This window comes from Ptychodera flava, assembly GCF_041260155.1.
Source record: "Ptychodera flava strain L36383 chromosome 23 unlocalized genomic scaffold, AS_Pfla_20210202 Scaffold_24__1_contigs__length_23054250_pilon, whole genome shotgun sequence".
Taxonomy (NCBI): Eukaryota; Metazoa; Hemichordata; class Enteropneusta; family Ptychoderidae; genus Ptychodera; species Ptychodera flava.
This window is the reverse complement of record NW_027248278.1, coordinates 7,187,180-7,211,199: the sequence shown is the minus strand read 5'-3', so window position 1 is coordinate 7,211,199 and position 24,020 is coordinate 7,187,180. Positions and strand designations below refer to the sequence as shown.

At 38.7% G+C, this 24,020-nt stretch overlaps 2 protein-coding genes across 2 annotated transcripts in view; both read left to right on the top strand.

The window, feature by feature from the left end:
- LOC139124510 (uncharacterized) overlaps window positions 1–14,156 on the top strand; it is a 34,939-nt gene extending 20,783 nt beyond the window's left edge. Inside the window, exons 2-3 of the mRNA XM_070690652.1 lie at window positions 9,178–9,300; window positions 9,999–14,156. Coding sequence (XP_070546753.1) covers window positions 9,178–9,300; window positions 9,999–10,588 — 713 coding nt within the window. The 3' untranslated portion in view covers window positions 10,589–14,156. The remainder of the gene's footprint in view (window positions 1–9,177; window positions 9,301–9,998) is intronic.
- LOC139125086 (uncharacterized) overlaps window positions 10,747–24,020 on the top strand; it is a 45,137-nt gene continuing 31,863 nt past the window's right edge. The window contains exons 1-3 of the mRNA XM_070691195.1: window positions 10,747–11,343; window positions 21,555–21,671; window positions 22,331–22,490. Coding sequence (XP_070547296.1) covers window positions 10,747–11,343; window positions 21,555–21,671; window positions 22,331–22,490 — 874 coding nt within the window. The remainder of the gene's footprint in view (window positions 11,344–21,554; window positions 21,672–22,330; window positions 22,491–24,020) is intronic.

Below are 24,020 nucleotides of genomic sequence, written 5' to 3'. Positions count from 1 at the left end.
CTAATGCAAACAAGGCATTGTGCATTTTCGCGAGCTAGAGCGTAATTTCCGCTCCGTAGACCTACGCAAAAATCAAGCGAAGTTGTTGCCGTAAAGAGGCACGTAGTTTACGACGATGGGCATTGTGTAACTCTGACAAACGACATTGTGATGATTTACGACGGCGCCACGAGGGCCAGCGTGAGTGGGATCGTCTGAGAATCAACGACTCGATGTGATGATTAGAACGATGTTTCTGACAAAAGATCTTTACATAAGCGTTATGATGAGGAAAAACGCCGTAGATGTTATCTCCCGAAATGGAATTTGGAAAGCATAGTGGCCTTGGTTGAAATATGACGTTTCCAAAATGTTCTGTACGTCGTGTCTCAAATACCCCACCATTGCCAAACCATGGAGGTAGGAAGAGACTACCTCCATGGCCAAACCAAGCGAAATGCTTTTCTTGACAGATACGACATGTTTCGCGTTGAATCGATAAGGTCTCACGAGTTTAGTCAACCGCATTTGGTCTGTTTGGCGCATCGCAGATGAGATCGTGACGGGGACAATGATTGTGGAAATTTTGTGGGTCCCGCTGCTGAGCCCGATATGGTTTCACTTGCCAACAATCCGATCGCATGCACTCGCAATGCGTGAACAGAATGACGACGACCAGCGACAGAAACTGACCAATCTTTATACGACGGCATTTATGCTTGCCAAACACGGGAAGCCGATGTACGATATGTACCTTCAAATTCAATGTTAGCCCTGCGTACAGGTCTGTGTGTTCCCGGCGTTATAGGGCTACGGCCTCTTGTGGTGGAGGCCGTATAACGCCGGGAACACACAGACCGTACGCAGGCCTACTTCAATGTAAACTTTTGAGAAAAATCGGCGTCAACATCGGCGAAAATTACCAAAATAAGAAAGCCCTGAAAGCCGTAACTGAATTTGTCGCAAGTATTTTGGTCTTGATTATTACAAATGGAGGACAAGTAAAATTTTTGAAAGGACAAGTGAAATTGAAAATCCACTTGTCCGACGGACAAGTGAACTGGAAAAAAAATTGTCAAGCCCTGTCCTCTGAAATTTGTGCAGTTAGTCAATGTGCTCAGAGATACGGTAAAGCTGATTAAAAACCTGCCCCTTTAACTACACCCTGCCACCCCTTTTTCATGAGTACAGATTGACACCCACCATTTAAAACAATGGTGTTGGGCCAAACCATGCTGATGAAAAGGTGAAAGACTGCCTAGAAATGTAGCAAAATGCTTCTTATCTCATTTCGTGTCTGTCAATTATATCTGTCCTTGAGCCACAAACTATTGTAAGTGATAAAAGGATATCAGCATACTGTCCCTGTCACTTGCAGGTTTTTACGAGGACCTTAATTTACCAAGTTTGTATTTCACTGTCAGGTCAAATTGGTTAACACTAGTGAAACTTGAAAATGTCTCATACCGGTATATTGCATTTTAACAAACTTTAAACAAAAATTGAACATGTGAAGTGCCTCTGAAAACACACGTATTGTAAACAAGATTTTTACAGACTAAACTGCTGTAAAATACCATACCAAGTGGGTGAAAGTACATACTGCTTTTTTACTGACCTGGTAGATGGGAAAGTGATACTATTGGGCAGGATTTATCCTTTCATCTGTCATCATCAGGTCAACTTAATTGACCCTTTCAGTGCTGTGAATTTTCCCGCCAAAATTTAAGTGCAAAATTTAAAAAAAAATCATATTTTTTTCTGATTTTTGGACAATTTTGGACCAAATGGACATTGTTTTCCATACGCTATCAGATTTTGATCAAAATTTTGGAAAAAATCTGAAAAAAAATTATCTGGATTTCATCTACCGGTATAAAATTGACTTGGCACTCAAAGGGTTTAAAACAGGCATAACATGACCTACCGGTATTTGTTGCATTTACACAAAGACTTGAACATTTGCAGGCCAATGAAATAAAGATACAGTAAACATGACTTTTTACTGATTGAATTTAACCTGTTATGCCATACCATGCCCCGTGAGCACGTGAAAATGCACAAGTTTGGCTCAACAACCATTCACAGACTTTGAATACAGATGGGGACCTGACGATCTGGGCAGGATAAGGTTAAGGTTTCTCACTGTAACTGTTACACTGACACAACTGATGTTAAGTAGATGTACACATTTTATTTCTGATGTAAATTGAAGTCCCTGCTTGTGAACAGGGCCTTGCCATAATGTTCAGAGGTTTTGGAAAATGTTTGACATCCTTGTACTATTGAACCTAACGTGATTAAGATTCAGTGATAAATTTGAAGATTGTCAATAAATAATAGTAATAGTACATGCATGAGTGGAATACCATAGTTGGATATCTGAAGTAATAAATGAGAGATATAGAGGGATACTCTGTAAAACTGCATAAATTAGCATAAATTGAACTGCAGAAAACCCTTTGATAGCGCAAGTAGAAGACCCACCGAAAGGAAGACTGGAGTAAAAAGATTCCAAAATCTCAAAATTCCAGTTTTGACAGGAGCCAAATTACAAATTAAAGTTCCCTAATTCCAAATGGGAATTTTATGTACAGAGTTCATACTTAGAGTGAAAATAGTGTTTTCAACCTTCAACAACAATAATTTTTTTTGTTTTTGTACCAGTAGTTCTTTGTGTGAGATAAACTTTCCTGCATTTTGTAACCACATAATTTGTACCGGTATGCAATTTGAAATAAATGTCAGTTTCTTTATGTTGACAAGTTACTGGTCTCCGCTGTGCAGGACTGGCAACATCTTAAGAAGTCAAACATCCCAAAATGGAATTTTGAATTTAGAATCATTCCATTCCAGTATCCCATTCATAATACAAGCAAAGAGTCACCCCTGCTTTGTTGTACTGGACCAAGGTACTTAGACTGTGAATACAGTAATGCAATTGAGGTGGATGCCTATCTGTTTACTGACATTGACCTTTGCTTGTAACTGTAGTGATTATCTGTTTTGTATGGACACAGTGTCAGGGTTACAGTGTCTTCCAAGAACTCATTTTATGGACACAGTGTCAGGGTTGCAGTGTCTTCCAAGAACTCATTTTATGAACACGGTGTCAGGGTTGCAGTGTTGTCGAAGAGAAAATGTCTTATGGACACAGTGTCAGGGTTGCATTTGTCTTCCAAGAACTCATCTTATGGACACGCTTAATGCAACACGATAACTCTTTTCATCGGATAGCTGAGCAGTTCACTCACTGCAATGATCCACTTCAGCGATAGTTAAATTCACTCCTGAATTCCCAAAACTGTATTGAAATTCATAATGTATTGTTTTATTTTTAGCTCCCATGTGATATCTGTATCAATTGGTGACATTTTGTCAAAAGTAATCTCCATAAGGGGAGAAAATCTCCTGATTGGAATAATATTTTCTTCCATTCAGGTGAAATCTCCTGATTGGCAGATGTCTCCTATTACGTGTAAGTCTAGTGTACCTTGCTAAATCCCTGGCAGTCAGTCATGTGTGTAAACTTTGTAGGTCTTCTTATGTCTACTACAGTTGTATTTTTAAAAAAAATTATAACTAAAAACCTCACCTTTTCAATGATTTATTTGCACAGTGTGATTAGACCTTGGAAATGGCAATGTACGATACATTGTTTTCACCTTGGCTGTGCTTGATAGCTGTTTGTCAAATATCCTATCTTACACCTGACTCTGATCAGAAAGTTGTCTTATCTAACTTCTCTGTTTATTCACCATCTGATATTAAACCAGTCCTCATGGACACTTCTGTAGACGGGAGACTTTTCAATCACTGATATATTTTTATCTTCAAAATTTGCCAGTTTCAGTGAACTTGAACTACAGTACATTTCACGTCAGTGCCACAACTCAGCATGTGAGATGGACGCATTGCACGTACAAAACAGACAATTAGTTTGGGTATCATGACATGTACGGTAGTTTAACTCTTTGATAATTACAGTACACCAGCATGGGGCCACTCTGTCTAGACCGATAACTGATCAGTTGATTACACTTTATCCACAATGTAGCTGTTTTTATACTTTTAGTGGAGAGCTATAAACAAGAAAATGTGTGTTTTGTATTTACCATTTCAGCTCGTCAACTCTCAGCTGACATTGTTAAAACAGTGACATTGTAGATCAAGTGCAGTCAACTGTTTATCTCTCAGTCCAGACAGAGCGGCTGCCCCGTGCTGGTTTACTGTATCAATGAGTTGATGACTTTAAAATGTGTTGTAATACCCAAGCTAATCGTTGTGGCATCGATGTGAAATGCATTGTAAGGACTTCAGTCTGTGAGAGATTTGTTCATTTTGTGTTGCACTGAAGGTAGAGGCCAACCGGTAAATAAGTAAATTCCTTGTTATGTGACCAGTCATTGAGTCACTGAGAAGTTGCGCACGTATGCAGCTAAAAAGCATCATAAGGAATTAAACACAAAATGAATTTCCCTTCAATGAAAGTTTCCTCATACAAAATACACATTGCTGTATATACTGGCAAATGTATCTGGAGGTACCCTTTCTGTCGCCACATGGTTAAAAAGTTGTGAATGACTGCTGGGTTAATTTTGTGAATCCATTAAAATTAAATTTTTTACTTGTACCGGTACTTGCACATTGTAAATATTGGCAACCAGCAAAGGTTTGGCTTGAAGTTAGCCCTTTTTCCTGCCAGGCAGTATCACTTCCCCATCTGCCAACTAAAAGGCAGTATTGAGCCAAAACCATATGTATGTGTATTTTTACCCACTTGGCCTGGTATATGTTATAGCAGCTTTAGTCTGTAAAATTCTTGTTGCCAGTTATAGTGCTAATTTGCTCAAAGAAGAGCTAAACTGCATCTCCCAGATAAAGTGAGTTTTGTTTTTCATAAGTGTCTTAATGATCCTGGTGATGATTGTCCCATATTTCTAGGTTTTCACATTGCAAGTGTCAATCATTGACATGTGACTTCAGCTTGCTATCTGAGATAATGTCATTGTTTCTGTATTTCGGTTAAAGTGGGGCGTTACGTACCGGTACATTATCTCTGCCCCAGTTTCCAGCAGGTCAGTTAAGCCGACTTATGCAATATTTGCATATCTTATGTCTTATGTCATGCAAAATTTGCATATCTTATGTCAAAATCCGGTTATCAGCGCCGGAAGGGACTTCTTAAACAAGTGCTAGTAGTGGTAGCATGAGAATGTTTACATCAAGTTCAAAGTGCAGATTAGCCTGTCATTGTTTCGAAAAAACACGCATGTCCGGAATCAAAACCTGTACAGAAATGGTATGATTGTCATAAACAATTTCCAATACAATATCCCACTACACAACCTGTAATAATGTATATTGGAGGTTTTGCTCATTTTCAATGTGTCTCATTTGTTGATTTTTACCACATACCGGTAATGGACAGATGGAGAAAAAACAAGCAATAATTTGAGTTTTGTGGGCCCACAACTTTTTTTTACTGGTACATCTTGACTTTTAAGTGCCAGTCAAGTTCTGTACCATTTTACATTGGAGAGACCATTTTCAATTTATTTGTTTATTTTTTGTCCATTTTACCAATTCTTTGATATTTCAACAACTTTATAGCAACATTTACGGCAGGAGCTCCTATATACATGTATAAGGTAGTTCGTGTGATTCAATAATTTTGCTATACATAGATTCTATTGGTAAGTCTTACTGTACGTACCAACTTCTCTAGCACCAAAGTTGACATCAAAAAGTACTGGGCCTCATCTAAACCTATACAGCGAATTACGCATCTTTGTGTAGAGTTCTCAACTCTTCTTTTTGATAGACATTTTAGTCTGGGTCTCACGTGAGTTCAAGGACTCCCGTGATTTTAAAGAGGGATTTTTGACAATTTACATGATTCATGTCACACAAATGCATTATTGATTGCACATCGTCCACTGAATTCGGTTGAACTACTTATGCACCCACAGGTTGGCGTTGGGGGGGAGGATAAAATTGGCTGTTTTTTCGGCAACTACTGGTATTTATGTACAATTCATTGTACAAAATACATGTATGATTCCAAGGAAATCATGGTAAACAATTTTTTTAGTTAGCACATGTTTTTAGCTAATTTAATGAACCCAAGTCAAGGTATTTAAGATGAGCGTGATTGAAGCATTTCTGTGCATTAATAATGGTCAGAGTGTCGTGTTAGCTCAATTAAGAATCAACGAAATGAATTTGATTCAAATTTCCATTTCGATAAAACAGTACACAGCTAATTCAATGTGTTTTGAAGTATCATTTGTCGCAAACAAAGCAAATAATTTTGATCCAGATCGTTTCTTTCTAGCAAGGTCGGTCAAACTAAATCATGTGTGGAGACTTCATCAGTGGTTTTATCCGCTGAGGTATGAGGTTGTGCAACTGAAGTGATTATTTTGCTCAAATATAAATAACCGAGATACTTATCAGATTTGTCATTTTGAAGTTAAAGACAGAGTACCCGCTAATCCTGTTTATTAAAGCCCCATATTAGTTCTGTCTTTTGGCGCTTTTCCAATGAAAAATATCTTCCAGGAGATGTTTTGAATTCCTGTTACTAAGCCATATTGTCTATGAAAATGCCACTATTACAATCCTTGGGTGTTAGATTTGGTTGATTAAACTTCAGTGCGGAACACTCTTTACGTTATACTGGTATATAGGGTGGTCATATTTGAGTTGCAACTCCAAAATTATTTAGTCGTTAAATTTAAATTGTGTGTTCATTGTTGAAAAATGTTGTGTGGTTACACTTCAGTGAGCAGTTTTACATAAGCAGCAGTTGATTTCTAACCATCTTATCGATACAAAAAGATACAGCATATTGGGTCTTGATGAACTACCGGTATGTAGTGAAATTATTTGACTTATACTTTCATAACAATATAATGCAAATAGAAGTTGATTCTATGAATTTCAAATGGAAAATTTTATCAGAATTCACAATTTGTCAGCACAAATCAATGAGATAGGCCAGTACAATAATGTGTACTGAACAGTGAATTGTGCCCTTAAGGTGAAGTACTACGAATTACGTCAAAATTAAGTTGTGGTGTCATTTTCTTGAAACTTTGCACAAATATTCTTGGAAGTTGTGCAAGTGCAAAAATAAAATAAAAAATGGGGGTCACCACGCTCGTTTCCATGGAAACGGACGTTAAAATGGCGTCGTTAGAAATAAATAAAAATGATATAATTCACTTAAACTAAAGAAAGCAATTATAAAACGCTTAGCAAATGAGTTAATTTTAATAAATGCTAAGAGTTAAGATCCATATCTATCGAATGTATAGTTTTCATGATGTTTGTAAAGAAATTTTTACATAAGTATCGATTACAAAATGACGATATCGAAATTATATCACTACATAATTTTCGAACTTTCTTCCTGTCGCTTTGAATGGTGTCATTTTGACCAAAGTTGGCGAATAAAATCCTGACATAATACCATTTAGTTTACACTTTTAATAAAAGGGTGTCACCACGCTACTTTTTACAATATCTCCAGGTGAATGGATAATATGCGCCATGTAAATGGGAGAGAAATGTTAATTTTTCGCTCATATTGAATAAAAACCAGCTTCTTAGGGGGTCAAAATATGACAAGGTTATAGGTCACATGTATTTCTAAGAGACTGGGTCAAAAAAATAGGTAAAAGCGCAATTTCAACAATGACAGGTGATGTTAAATACATGCGCTACAAAGTAACCCATTTGCGACAGGCTGGAGTTAAATCTGCGCAGAAACGTTCTAAAGGGTGTGCGCGTCCGAATTCGTCGCCCTTTAATTGTGCCCTTAAGCATCTAGCAATTAACACCATTTACTGTTGTCCTCTTTTAGGGGTGATGTCAAAAGTTTTATGCCCAATTAAACACATCGTTTTGGGGCGGACAACTTCTGAGCCCGAAAATTTTCTGTCCGACAAATTATTTGACTGAGTGGAGGAATTTGTGTTTAAGAAAATAAAGGAGAAATATGTATTTTCAATTTCCACTCTGTGGATGGTAGTTTTTGTTCGAGGCACTAGAGACTGCCCTAACCCAGTTTTCAAATCAGGAACGAACTGTTGACCTCTGTTACAGCAGGGAAGTGTATTGTTGATACAGTTCCCGTATTCATGTACCAGTATGTTGCTGAGTGGGTTTGAACTGTTTAATACTTCTTGGTGAAGGGAGTGAGGACTGTAGGCTTAGAGTTGAAATCTGATCCAAAAGTTACCCAATTTCACGACTGTCAGCTCTGGTTCAGGGCAAATGCACATATGTACCGGTACATAGGGGCTGTCAGCAGGTGAATTTTGGACAAAGTTCAGAAGTGTTTTACGCATAAATATACTATCATGTGATATTTTGAGCAGACAGTAAGGGCTGCTCGCACCTTCCTTCTTGAAAATTCTCCCCTTCTGCTTGCAAGTTGTCCACTCTCCTCATGGAAAATTACCCTCTTGCCCTCTCCAATTATCTATCAAACCCTCCCCCGCCACATGATTCTGCCCTCCCACTGGACGCGCCCCTTCTCTGGACTCTTTTAGTAGCCTGCAGAGCAAACTGATAAATTTTCCCACCTGATGATAAAAATTTCCCGCCCATAAAAAAAAACCACCTCATTATTAGCTGTCAATGATGTAAAGACTTCGTTGGATGGCCCTTTGTGTGACCTTTAGCTCTATTTTCCACTGTCATGCCATGAAAGGAGGACACCACAGCATGACTTGCATGTAGGGTGGTGATAGGCAAGCTGTTTTGACTGGATTCAGTGCGATTTGCAAGAGTCTTTCTCCAAGACCTGTAACCTTTGGTTGCCAAAGTCAATTTTTGTCAACTTTAGAAAATATACCCCAGTCAAATTTTTTTCAGATTTTTGTCAAAATTTTGATAACAAACTGTAGCCAACAAAATGTGATGTCCATTTAGTCCAAAATTATCAAAAAATTACAGAAAAGTTCATAAAGATTGCTAAAAATGTTGCACTAAAATTTTGGTGGGAAATTATTACAGCACTCAGAGGGTTAAAATAAGCCTCCACAAGTGGTATATCAGAAAAGAAATGTAAAAAATTTGAAAGTCAATGTATCTGTCCCCGATGCGCACTCTACCTTACCTTAAAATGTGATCCTTTGAAGTATGTCAAACATTGTAAAATTCACAGATATTTTTTTATTTCTGCAGAATGTTCTCAGTTATGGGAGGAAGTGCGCAAGGCAAATCAAGTCCATCGTCTTGGCGACTGCTTTGTGAAAGTAACCATGGAGTTATTCCACCGACTGAGAAATGATAAACTGACAAGCAAAGGTAAATGCCACTGAGGGCGCTGTTCACAAATAAACACTGATGTACCACACCATTAATTGCAAAAGTCTAGAGTTGACATGCAAGACAAAAACTGTGAGAGAAAATCATCAAAAACTAGAACTGTTGGCCTATGCCAGTTATTTTGCTTGAACTTTACTCAAGGAAACTTCAAATTTTTTTTTTATCACAATAAATAAAATTGTGTAAATCCACATATTTTGACCTGTATTTCATGGTCAAATGATGATGACCATATTTTGCAAAGACATAGCTTGTAACTTTTTGCATTTTTTTATTGTTGTTCTGCTTGTGAAATATCATGTCTTGTTCTATCGGTACTCTTAAAATTGTGGTGAATTAGCTGGGGCCAAATTTTTTAACGGCGTCTATACCAATATGTCCACTGATGACAACTGAATTGTCATCTGAGCTTTTGTCCCTTCAACCCTTTGACCACAATGGTTTGGCCCTAATCCATTGTTATTAGTGGCAAATGTGGACATGTTTTTAGGGAATCGGGGGTGACCAGGTTAATTTGATAGGGAAAAGTATTTCAAGCATCATGTTAACAAGGTTGAGAAACCTGAATTTTCTCTCAAATCTTGAAAATCAAATCACATCAGCAATGAAAGGACAATTCCAAAGACAGTGGTTAAGACTAATATGACCTGTTCGTTGTTCTTGCCTTTCTTTTCCAGAGAAAGTTGCAATTCTCAACTTCCTGTGTGAAAGTGGAGCTCTCCAGATGGATGTAAGTGTAAGCTACGGGAGTGAGAAAAGTTGCGTGAAACCAATAAACACAGGAGTAGGTGGTGAGAAGTCCTCTCTTTCTCAGAAAGGGAGAGAAGGTGAAGGTCACACAAGAGTTGATACTGAAGCTGAAACTCAAGGTGAAGTTGGCAAGCCCAGTACATATCAAACACCAGAGGGCACTGTGACAACAGCAGACAACAGGAAAATGACACAAGAGGGTGCTGTGTCAACACTGGGCAACATGAAAACGACACAAGAGGGCGCCATGACGACAGCAGGCACCAGGACAACAGAGAACGAGTATACAAGTTCTGGACATGACATTGAAAAGTCTTTGAACACAGACAGTTCCAAAAACTGCAAGGACCTACCTGAAGGACAATTTCCTTCACGGAGTATGCATAAGAATGGTACCATGACACCTCAAGGGGGCGCTATATTTGCTGAACACTGTCATACCATACCTCACGCTGAAAATTCAATGGGAATATCTGAAACGAACTGCTTTTCCAAGATTTTCAAAACCCAGGACTGACAGATTTTGGTGACAGTGTGACTCCAAGAGAAAGACATGGGGAAAACAATATCCCACAAGTGACCCAAAACTCAACCACACCGACAGACACGCTACTAAACAATGGTCCGGTTTCTCACGGTACACGTGCCAACAATAGTGATGGAAATCTTGGCCAGATGTCAACAGGTCCTAAAATCCACTCCTTCTGGTCAGTGTCAGGTGAAGTCATCCGGGAAACAGCAAACTGCAAGGGAGAAAATGACCCCGGCTTTTCTTCACCTTGTGGAGTACAGATATTAAGCCAAATACCAAACAAAACAGGCAGTTCTTATTTGCCCCACCAGCAAGATCTTGGGACTTCTCCGTTGTGGAGTAATCAGGCCTTTCCTGAGAGCAGCAGTTCCACATTTGACCTCCCTACAGCAAAATTACGTCATGAGCCACCGAGAGCAAATTGTGACAGTGAAAAAGACACAATATTTGTCTGTGACATTTGTGATGGGACTGTCGTCGGGCAGGAAAACTTTCTCAAACACCTGCAAGAACACACGGGCAAAGGAAGATTGCAGCAGTCGGTGGGGCCCGGAAAGAAAAGTATACAGCACAGACAGGTGACGCATCAGCTCAATCAACTGAGGGTGAATCGAACAAAACCGAAGGACAAATATCAGAAGGATTTCCATTGCAAGCTCTGTGGCATGGCCTTCTCCAGGAGAGACAGTCTCTCCAGACATAGGTTCACGCACACCGGAGAAAAGCGCCACCAGTGTCCAGTGTGTGGAAAGCGGTTTTCTCAGAAAGGAAATTTGAAGACCCATCAACATAACGTACATGCTTGGACTGGAATAGGTTAAACCAGGAATTCAAATGGATCACGGTACAGGCAAACCAACGTGTGCAAAACGCGCATACAAAGACTTATATTCGCATACGCGCTTACACAAAGGTTTGTTTGTACCGCCGTCACGTGATCTTTTGGGTGTACTGAGTCTGTAGAACACAATGTGCCCTTGTTATTCCGATGAAGAACCATTCTTCAACATCAGTCAAAGGTTATAGGCTACACAATAGGGTTTTACAACACCCAGTGCAGGGTACACACTAGAATAGGGTTTCACAACACCCAGTGCAGGGTACACACTAGAATAGGGTTTCACAACACCCAGTGCAGGGTACACACTAGAATAGGGTTTCACAACACCCAGTGCAGGGTACACACTAGAATAGGGTTTCACAACACCCAGTGCAGGGTACACACTAGAATAGGGTTTCACAACACCCAGTGCAGGGTACACACTAGCAATAGGGTTTCACAACACCCAGTGCAGGGTACACACTAGAATAGGGTTTCACAACACCCAGTGCAGGGTACACACTAGAATAGGGTTTCACAACACCCAGTGCAGGGTACACACTAGCAATAGGGTTTTGCAATGCCTAGCAAAGGGTACAGACAAGAATCAAGATACAAAGACGGGGCTTGTAGCTGTCACTTTTGATGATATTTTCACCATTTTATAATGTCAATTACAGTTTCTTGTTCTCCTCCGTAAAATATTTTGATATACACCAAATTCAGCTTGTCAACTCAGCCCGTACTTGTATATGTGTAGACTGCATTGTTATTGAGTGAAATGACTGTGTTTTACACATACAAATCCTATGTTGGCAAGCTAAATAGTTACTGTTTCAACATGCTTTAGGGAGTAAAAGAAGAACTTGTAATTAAAACTCAAGTGTTACGTGCAGAGAAAACGAACAAAAGGGTGAACTCAGCAGTTTCCGTTTAAACAAAATTTATTACGAAAACAAAACTAATTGCTAAGTTAGGGACAGAGTACAAGCTTTAAAAGTGTACAGACTACTTATCTCAGCTGGGACGGCAAAGCTCCAGTCTCAGAGTTGTAACAGTCAGTCGGATGAATGAACAGTCCTTTGGCTTGCAGGCTTGAAGCTGCACAAAGACCACAGTATAAATCCAGCGTTGACAGTGAAGGTCTTGAAAAGTCTTGAGAATGACTACTGCTGGAGTTTAGTAACACACAAGAGACACGATCCCAAAAGTCTGACTGGAAGCTGTGCACGTCCCTTTTATAAAGGCATGTAAGAACAATCTAGAACTTTTATTGACATGCTAATTACTGTTCTAAAAATTATCTCCCTTACACAACTAATCAACTTTCCAGAACATTCCAAACATGACTAATTGAATTCAAGGTTGTGAGGTCATCAAGGGCAGTGACCTTGGGAATGTTCTAGACTAATTGAACTCAGGTCATGATGAGTGTGGGGGAAATGACCTACATAACACACCCCCTCTTCAAAAAAAGAAAATTTTTCAAAGAAAAATCTTTCTTTTACAAATGTAATCTTGAAAAGGATTTAAGTACTCAAATTTTGTTTTACTCTAAAGTAAAATTTCTTGAAAGTGAACAACAATAAAATTTCTTGAAAGTGAACAACAATAATTTCTAAATACGAGAGAGACAGTCTGCAATTAAATTGTCTCTGCCTTTGATATGTCTAATGTCAAGATTAAACTCCTGTAACATTAAACTCCATCTTAGCAATCTCTGATTTTTGCCTTTAAATTTCTGCAGAAAAACAAGAGGGTTGTGATCAATATAAACCACTATTGGCTGATTTGAAGAAGTAACATAAACTTCAAAATGCTGTAAAGCTAATATCAAAGATAAACACTCTTTTTCAATTGTAGAGTAGTTTCTCTGGGATTTGTTAATTTGCGTGAAAAATAGCAAACAGGATGATCTACCCCATGACTATCCTCTTGCAATAAAACAGCACCAGCAGCCGTATCACTAGCATCCACAGCTAATTTGAATGGCAAAGTGAAATCTGGTGCAGACAACACTGGAGCACTTTGCAGTATGGCTTTAAATGTATCAAATGCCTGTTGGCATTGCTCTGACCAAACAAACTTTACTTTCTTTTTAAGTAAGTTAGTCAAAGGCTCAGTAATTGTGGAGAAATTTGGACAGAATTTTCTGTAGTAACCAGCCATACCGAGAAAGCGCATCAGTTGTCGTTTGCAGTTTGGTATGGGAAAACTTGAAATGGCACTGATTTTGGCATCAACAGGTTTTACCTCACCCTGTCCTACAGTATGTCCGAGGTAAGTTACCCTTGCCCAACAAACTCAGATTTGGCAAGGTTGACAGTCAACATTGCTTTGCTCAGTCTCTCAAAGAACTTCCGCATGAGCTTGATGTGTTCCTCCCAGGTGTCACTATACAGGACGACGTCGTCAACGTAGGCTGCACACCCGTCTAGCCCGGATATGACGTCGTTGATCATCCGTTGGAACGTTGCCGGAGAGTTCTTCATTCCGAATGGCATCACCTTGTACTGGAACAATCCGTCTGGTGTAACAAAGGCGGATATTTCACGAGCACGATCCGTCAGAGGGACTTGCCAAAATCCCTTCAGTAGGTCAAATTTTGTCACATACTTGGCTTTTCCCACTCGGTCGATGCAGTCATCAATCCTCGGGATTGGGAAAGTGTCTGTCTTTGTTAAAGTGTTGACCTTCCTAAAGTCCGTGCACATACGATAACTGTGGTCTGATTTGGGAACAAGTATGCACGGCGAACTCCAGTTACTTTTACTGGGTTCAATAAAGTCATTGTCCAGCAGGTATTTGACTTCTTCCTGGAGATATTTCGCTTTTGTTGGATTTAGTCTGTATGGATGTTGTTTTACAGGCTTACTGTCCCCAACATCAACGTCGTGATAGATGACGTTTGTCCTTGTTGGAACATCTTGAAATAGGTGTTTATATTCGTGGAGCAGTTCTTTCACCTGTTGTTGTTGTTCTGGCTGGAGGTGTGCCAACTTTGTAGACTCCAGCTTCTCCAGGATTTCTGAGTTCTGAAGCTTGACCGAGCCCAGCTTTGAGTTTAGAGTATTTTCACTCAAGTCAGTTTCAGTATCACTATCTTCATAATGGTTTGAACTGACTGCACTGACAGGTTGTTTTACAGTAGGATTATTCCTATCCAAATATGGCTTAAGCATATTTATGTGGCATAACTGTTTTTGTTTTCGCCTGTCAGGTGTTATTATGATGTAATTTAAATCGCTTAATTTCTTATCAATTAGATATGGCCCAAAGTAACGAGCATGGAGTGGTTTGCCAGGAACCGGAAGAAGAACAAGAACTTTTTGACCTGGTTCAAACTTCCGTTTTGAGGTGTTTTTATCGTATTTGGTTTTCATTGACTGCTGAGATGACTCAAGATTTTCTCTGGCTAATTCACATGCTTTAGAGAGTTTTGTACGAAAATCTGACACATATTGCAAAATATTCAGACAATCATCATCGTCTGATAGGAATTTCTCTTTAACGAGCTTAAGTGGGCCACGGACTGTATGTCCAAATACAAGCTCAAATGGGCTAAAACCAAGAGACTCCTGAATTGACTCTCTAACAGCAAAGAGCAGAAAATGAATTCCTTCATCCCACTGCTTCTCTGTGTCAAAACAGTAGGTCCTAATCATGTTTTTCAAAGTTTGATGAAATCGCTCAAGAGCACCCTGACTTTCTGGATGATAGGCGGATGACCTATACTGTTTAATGCCTAGCTGATCCATTACTTGTTGAAAAATACCAGACATAAAGTTGGAGCCTTGATCGGACTGGACACATTTAGGGAGGCCAAATAAAGTGAAAAATTTGACTAAAGCTCTCACTATAGTCTTTGTCTTTATGTTTCTCAGTGGTATGGCTTCTGGGAACCGAGTTGATGTACACATAATTGTCAACATGTACTCATTTCCTGATCTTGTTTTTGGTAGGGCCCAACACAGTCTATTAGTATCCTACTAAATGGTTCTTGAAATGCAGGAATTGGCTGTAAAGGGGCCTTTGGAATGGTCTGATTTGGCTTTCCTACCATTTGACATGTGTGACAAGTTTTACAGAAATGTGCTACATCCTGCCTGAGATTAGGCCAATAAAAGTGACTGAGAATTTGTGATAAGTTTTCTTACTCCCAAATGACCAGCCCAGGGCGTTTCGTGGGCCAGGCGCAATATTTCAGCACGATAGGGCTTTGGAACCACAATTTGATGTTTTATAGCCCAATCGTCATCAACCAAAACATCTGGAGGTCTCCATTTACGCATGAGAATACCAGATTTTGTATAATAGGAAACAGAGCTATCTGAAGTTTTACCTTCATCATCTACCCTGTCAAACAAACACAAAATATCTAGGTCTTTGTGTTGTTCTGCAATGAGATTTGATCTAGAATATGTCTTACTTTGGTCAGCAGAAGTTTTACTGGAAGTTTCAAATCCACGAGGGATAACGGAATGCTCCGTGTCAAACACCTGACTGAGAAAGGTGTCATTTAAGTCAACATCTGTGACATTATTTTTGAGAGTATTTTGATTCTCAGAAGTTTTCTTTGACATGGCTCGAGTAATGGCACATGATGGGAAAAGGCCGGGAATGTCTTCCTCTATTGGCTCTGGATTTTGATCTAAACTAGGATTAACAGTCACAAGTGGATTAGTAATGACCTTGTCCCCAGCAAGGTCGTTTCCAAGAAGAAGGTGAATCCCTTCAAAAGGCAAAAAAGGCCTAATACCTAAAGTCACAGGTCCAGAAACAAAGTCCGAAGACAAATAGACATATGGAGAGGAACAGGAATAAAGTCATTGCAATCTACCCCCTTAATAAGAACTTTAGAACCTGAAAATGACTTTTCAGAAAACGGCAGGGTATCTGCCAACAAAAGAGACTGGGAAGCCCCGGTATCTCTTAAAATTTTGACAGGGTAGCGGAAGAGAAATCACTAGAAAGTGATATAAAACCATCATGAATAAATGGTTCGAAAATACCCATAATGCTATCTTGAGAAGAATTGACCTTGACCTCATTAATTGGGGATAAGAGGGGTTTAACCTCAGAAAATGTGTTGCACACATTATTAGACTCTAATTGAGTTGATGAGAAAATAAAGCCGGTGGGCTTAGATCCACTTTGACCACTTTGACCTTCACGTTTCTTTTCAACTTGAAACACTCTGACATTAAATGGCCGTCTTTCTTACAATAATTACAAGAAAGTGTACCGAACTGTTTGTCAGAAGGAGATTGAGACTTGGGATCTGATGATGTGGGAGTGTTACTTGAACTCTGTGAACTGTTGTCATTTGATTTTCTACTGTCCTTTGAAAAATTCTTGGACGAAAAGGAGGAGTTAAATTTACCTGCATTGTTTCTGTAGGAAAAGGACTGGGATGGTTTGCTGAGAAATGAAGATTTGTGGGTCAATGAATAATCATCGGCCAAACGTGCAGCAACTCTAATGTATCTGCCTTTTGTTCATTGATAAACGTCTTGATGTCACTCCGGATGCACCTTTTAAATTCCTCAATCAAAACAAGTTGTCGTAATTTGTCATAATTCTGACTGACCTTTTCCGAAGAACACCAACGATCAAACAGTTGTTCTTTTGTTCGAGCAAATTCAACATAAGTTTGATCTTTCACCTTCTCACAATCCCTAAATTTCTGACGGTAAGCTTCAGGCACCAACTCATAGCCCTTGAGAATTAATTCCTTCACAGAATCATAATTTGAAGCCTGCTCTACTGACAACTGAATGTAAATTTCTCTGGCTTTACCCACCAAAGCACTCTGCAAAAGCATAGACCAGGACTCCTTAGGCCAATTCAGACTCTGAGCAATTTTCTCAAAATGAAGGAAATATTTATCAACATCCTTTTCTTGGAAAGGGGGAACTAACCTGAAATGCTTAGTGATGTCAAACTTGTCTGAAGGGAAGAATTTTCCTGACTGTCCAAGCTCTAAACGTTTTATTTCTACCTGTAATCGCTGTTCTTCTAATCGCAATTCTTTCTCTCTCTGTCTTTCTTCCATTTGTAATTTTTCCTGCCTTTCCCTTTCTTCCATTTGTAATTTTTCCTTTTCTAATTCCAATTTCTTAAGCTCCAAATCTGCCTGTCTCTCTTTTTCCATTTGTAATTCTTTCTCTCTCATTTGTAATTCTAGTTTCTTGATCTCCAAATTTGTCTGCATTTCTAATTCTAATTTTCTGAGTTCAGAGGTAGACTCGGGCTCATAATCTTTCAGGGTGGATTCCTCAAATTGGCCTAAATCAACTAGATGTTTGGCAATACGGTACTGTATTTCCCTCTTGCGCATAGATCTTTTGACTTCTACTTTAAGGAAATTGGCCAGTGTTATGAGGTTGTCTTTTCTGAGGGAATTAAATGTGTCCTGATCAAGGTCATCCATAAATTCGTCTGGTTTAAATTCCGCCATGATTAAATTTCGCTGAGTTCACAGTATACAGTAGTTTTGAAAAGGCTGTCAAAATGTTGTCAAACGGCTCAAAATATTCGTATCCGGACAAGCCCCCAATTTGTTACGTGCAGAGAAAACGAACAAAAGGGTGAACTCAGCAGTTTCCGTTTAAACAAAATTTATTACGAAAACAAAACTAATTGCTAAGTTAGGGACAGAGTACAAGCTTTAAAAGTGTACAGACTACTTATCTCAGCTGGGACGGCAAAGCTCCAGTCTCAGAGTTGTAACAGTCAGTCGGATGAATGAACAGTCCTTTGGCTTGCAGGCTTGAAGCTGCACAAAGACCACAGTATAAATCCAGCGTTGACAGTGAAGGTCTTGAAAAGTCTTGAGAATGACTACTGCTGGAGTTTAGTAACACACAAGAGACACGATCCCAAAAGTCTGACTGGAAGCTGTGCACGTCCCTTTTATAAAGGCATGTAAGAACAATCTAGAACTTTTATTGACATGCTAATTACTGTTCTAAAATTATCTCCTTACACAACTAATCAACTTTCCAGAACATTCCAAACATGACTAATTGAATTCAAGGTTGTGAGGTCATCAAGGGCAGTGACCTTGGGAATGTTCTAGACTAATTGAACTCAGGTCATGATGAGTGTGGGGGAAATGACCTACATAACAACTCAAGGCTATAGCTACTGGCCCTTAAACTATTGAACAGCACCCAAAAATTAGGTACACAAGTATGCCAGCCAAGATTTTGATCTTTCAACAGCTGTTAAAAAAGTACATTCTAATATACCCATCAAAGCATGTGTTGATACCAATGGACTATAAACTCCTAGTCCTGTCTTCTTATCATTTCATTGGGCATTTCTGATCATTTCTTTGCCTGTCCCTGTATCAGTGCAAGTAATACCGGTATGCACAATTTCTTGTATCAGTAAAAACGAAAACAGAGTCAGCGGTACATCAGCCTACCTGTGAGGGCGCACTCAGCAGCAGCTTACAGAATTTATGGATTGTGAATTGTATTGGACAACACCACTTTTGTTGGCTATGTTTAAAGAGTCAAACAATGGAATTTTTGTCATAATCTTTCAAGTAGAAAAATAAATTGTACCATACAGGTGTAATAAAAATGCTGGAAAATATATCGGAAGAGGCCTACTTGTAATCACTGTTACAGGAGAGCATTGACCATAGTAGATAGTATTATCGTTAAGGTACAATGTGCCAAGATATATGTTCCGACTCTAAAATTTTCTTTATACATTTCTGATCTACCACTTGTTGGGGCTCATTTAAAAGCTCTTAGAGTAAATAAAATTTTCACCATCTTATTTTTGTGAAAATCAAAATTTTTACCCCATAGAGTTGACACAGGGATGGCGGCCATATTGAATTTCAAATATCGATACAATTGAGGTAATGTGTTTCTCTGGTACCAAATGTCATGGTTACCCATGTTTTTTTGTATTTCAAAAGAGATTGGTTTAAAGTTTCCCTAAGGAAAGTTTTGAGTAAGAACTTTAAGTCTTTCAGTTTTGAGGCGCATACTGCCTTAAATATTGAGACAAGTTATTATAGTCTGCACACAGAAATTTTGATAAATTTTATTTTGTGCCTATTTATTGATGAGATCATGTTCAGAAACTTTGAAGGTGAGTTGTATGCATCTATAATCAATAAATTGTTAATTAAGAAAAAGACAATTTTCTTCATTCTTGTTTCATAATTTCAAAAAGGTGTCAAATATTTTGGACAAATGTTATTTGACATATTCACGATAGAACTGTGATATCATTTGAAGGACGGTAAGTCCTTATAATATCTCTCCAAACTGATTAGATGGCTTGAGTGGGATCATTCAACATGAACGACATTTTCAAACAATATGATGGTGAAACTTTACACTCAGTAATTCCGAAAGTGAATTATGACCACCCGTTTCCTAGTACAAAAGTCCACACTCGCACACACAAACAATGAATTTGGGCCAAACCATAGTGGTTCCCAGGGAAACCTCTTCAAGAAAGTGATGGAATTACTCTGATTCAAATATTTAATACTTTGTTATTTGAGAAGAGAAAAAAAACAAAAACGTACAACTTATAGACTTCATGGTAATAAGGAAAATTGTAGTTATTACTCAGGATTATGTGTGCTGTTTACCTACCGTATGTGTTACATGTATCATGGCAAAACTTCAGTAGGGAACACTGATTATGTGTTTCAAATGTCCTCTGTTATTGAAAAGGACAGAAGCTGTAAATTTTGATGATTATTTTTTCACTAATTTATCTGTGCATGTAAAGTGCTTGTCAATACAGAGTGTGCATGAAAAATGAACTATTGTTATTTACATTTGAATTCTAGTCTGGACCATAATTCACTTGTCAACAATAACAATGCAGTTTACACATGTACAGGCTGAGTTTACAAGCTGAATACTGTGTACCTCAACATGCTTTGGGGAGTAAAATATAGGAAATTGTTCTTCACAGAAACTGCAAAAACCATTAAAAGTTACAGCTGCTGTCCCTGTAATTTGTGGTAATAAATAGCAAACTTCAAATTGATTCCTTGTATGTCGCCTTCATTGCTGCTGTACTTGTCTTGTCTTTAACAAAAGTTGTGAAAATTGTGTGTGTTTGGTGTTGCAGGAGGGTCAGTTTGACCTTTATGTAGACGAGCAGAATTTAGCAACTGTTTTCTTTCCAGGTAGACCAGAGTACTAAGAAGGATAAGGTGAGCCAGATTAAGGTAGTATGTACCTCAAAAGTGAAAGACTGAATAACCTTTTGCTCAAACTTTCCTGAATGAAACTTTCAACCATTTGCTGACCAAATCAACAATACAAATCAGGGGTCACCTTACAAAGTTTGGAACTAGCGAAATGAATTACCCAACATTTTGCGATATTTGAAATTTTGGTGCATATAAATTATTAAGTTGCTTCAAAGGGACAAAGATGCCATTTTTTGCATTTTGTATCATTTTTTCAGAAGTTATACTTTTCAACTGTTTTGAAATGTATTTGCTGATAGATTCGTTGCTATGGGAGACCTTAAATCTCACTAGTTAATTATTGAGAACTCGGAAAACAGATTAAAGTGACTTAAGAAGATCCAAAATACGAGTAAAAGATTTTAAGTCTTTCACTTTCGATGTGTACGGATTGCAATCTTCAAAAATATTATATAATGTCCTGTGCATTTAATAGATATCAATCATGAACACATAAAAATTCATATTTGGACAGGTCGTTTCCATGTTGTGTGAAAAAAGGTGAGGTTGAAATCTGCAAACGTTCTTCACGTATTCTCAACATGGTAAGAAATTATGCACAACAATTTTACTAACTTTCATCAGCGAATGTGGTATTCTTTAGTAATAAACCAATAGGTCTTTCGAGAGTGATAAAAAGTGGTGGTGGTGGGGGGGGGGGGTTATCTGCAGACGGTCAACTGCAAATAAATTGCTGTCATGATTTGAACAAAAATGACTGTCAACTGCAGATAAAGCCAGCAGAACTGGGCGGATATTCCAATATTATAAAAGGGGTGTAAATTTAGGAAAAATACGTATAAAATTAGAAAAAGAAACTTAAATTTGGAACATGACAAAAAGTTTTTTGGGCATTCTACCCTCTCAAGATCCATTGGTCCTTGCCTTAGGTTTGGTACCAGTCCTTGCCCAAAGAGTTGCCGTCTCAAAAAGTCACTCAAGATGTGGAAATCATAAAACTTCAAGTTGATGTAGGAGTCTTGGAACAGTCCCTCCGTCGCAGTAGCGTATGTTGGCACCCCCCCCCCCAAAAAAATTATAAACATTATTTTCAGTTTCTATGCGTATATGAATATTTTCCAACGGCATGGCTTCTGTGCAACTTTTCCTCTTCAAAATTGTTTGCCCCCCTTTTCGTGAACCCTCCCAAATTCAATGGTCTATCCCTAAATTGTGATTTTGTACTTTGAAAAAAATTCTTAGCTCTACTAGTTAAAAAAATTGCTTTGAAGCAACATCTGGAAAAAATTGCTACCAGGGTGGGTAACAAAAAAAAAAAAGTCGACATACACATTTCCTACAGCTCCCCCCCCAATCAAATGGGCCACCCCTAATGGTGATTTATCAGTGTACATAAATCGATAAAGTCAATTTGAGTGAAAATGCATCTGTTTCTTGCCGAAACTGCACAACTTGGATCATGAATCTGGTATCGTTAGTTGTGAATGTTGAATTAGGCTAATACCCGATCTTGGCTGGGTTGATGACGAGGGCTCCCTGATCGGAGCTTTCCGATTTCCCATCATGCCTTGCAAAGCAACCATTTCCGTGGAAGATATCTTTGCGTTCTCAGCATAGTTCTCTCTCTAGCTCTCCCCATCGACTCCAGGTCTATCATCATACACAACCAACGGTTGTGCAAGTGACTGTTTCCTATCGGCCACAGAAAGCCATGGAAAGATCTGCAAACGTTCTGTGCACCATCCGCAAAAATGTTCAGCTCATACTCTCCACGGATGTCAGTTTGGCTTTAAATGACGAACCTGACCCGAAAGCTGGTTGCCGGGACGATGAGTTGACCTGTGGCAAATCGATCTGTTTCCGAGGTGATTGATTGCTTTTGCTTTAGCTTCATCACAGACAGTACAAGCCAGATACTTTTCTCGCTTCTACTGTCTATGGCTTCGTGAATAATAAGATCAATGTCTGAGCCGGTAGAGTACAGAAGTCGATGTACACGATGCACTGCAGGTCTCATCTCACTTGTTGTGAGTTTAACGACGTGTGCAGTATCACGGTGGGGCGGAGTATACCGTGCAGTATCGATGTCGTGTTCGGCTGAAGTCACTTAGCCAGCTTTTGTAAAAACAGCCCATGTTTCTCCTCATATGCTGTGGACTAAATCAACCACGACTCCTCTACAAAAGGAGGAGGGACTGTGCAGCAACCTACTTACCTAGCTATGGCTCGTCGGCTCCACTGATATTGCATACGGGAAGGCCGAGGTTCTATCTCTTTTCAAAAGCTTTTCAGTATGGTTTTCATTGTAACCAAACCTCCCCTTGCCAATGCTCATCATCGCTGTCGTTTAACGGGCAATCGTAGGCGCGATCATTCTGTTATACCACGTTTGCTTTGTACATCGGATTAAAAACATGAACAAACAAAACGATAAAGTAAACTACTATTTTTGACCGTATCTGCGGTTGTGAGTGTCAACTTTCAGAAGCATGACAGAATTTGTCTCAAAAGGACATGTTGCGAGATTTTGTTGGTTACTGGCATTTTTAGCTCCGCTGTCAGCGACGCGGAGCTTATCAAATAGGTTGATTTTCCGTCGTCGTCCGTCGTCGTCCGTCGTCGTCGTCGTCCGTCGTCCGTCGTCCGTCGTCGTCCGTCAACAATTGCCTTCTCCTCTGAAACCGCAAGTCCAATTGCTTTGAAATTTTATATGCAGTTCACTTAAGGTGACCTCACTTCAGTTTGTTCAAATCGTGGTGAAATTTGCATATTTGTATTTTTGGGGCATTTTTTGGTGTTTTTGGTAAAAAAATCTTCTTCTCTGAAACCGCTTGTCCAATTGCTTTGAAATTTGATATGCAGTTTGCTTAGGGTGACTTCAGTCAGATTTGTTCAAATCGTGGCAAAATTTGCATATTTGTATTTTTAAGGCAATTTTTGTCATTTCTGGTAAAAAAATCTTAAAAATCTTCTTCTTCAAAACTGCCTGTCAGATAGCTTTGATATTTGGTACATAGGTCCCTAGGGATGATCTATTTCAGATTTGTTCAAATTGTGCAGAAATATGCAATTTGCATTTTTAAGGTAATTTTTGCCATTTTTGGTCAAAAAATTTATTTCTCAAAAAGTACTGGTCTGATAGTTTTGAAATTTGGTATACAGCTTTCTATCGATGAACTAAGTAATATGTATTGAATTTCTGATGAAATCTGAAATTTTGTATTTTGGGGCAATTTTTGCCATTTTTGGTCAAAAATGTGTATTTCCAAAACTACTCATCCGATAATGTGTATTTCCAAAACTACTCATCCGATAGCTTTGAAATTTGGTATACAGGTTCCTACAGATTAACTAAATGATAGTTATTGAAATTATGATGAAATCTACAATTTTGT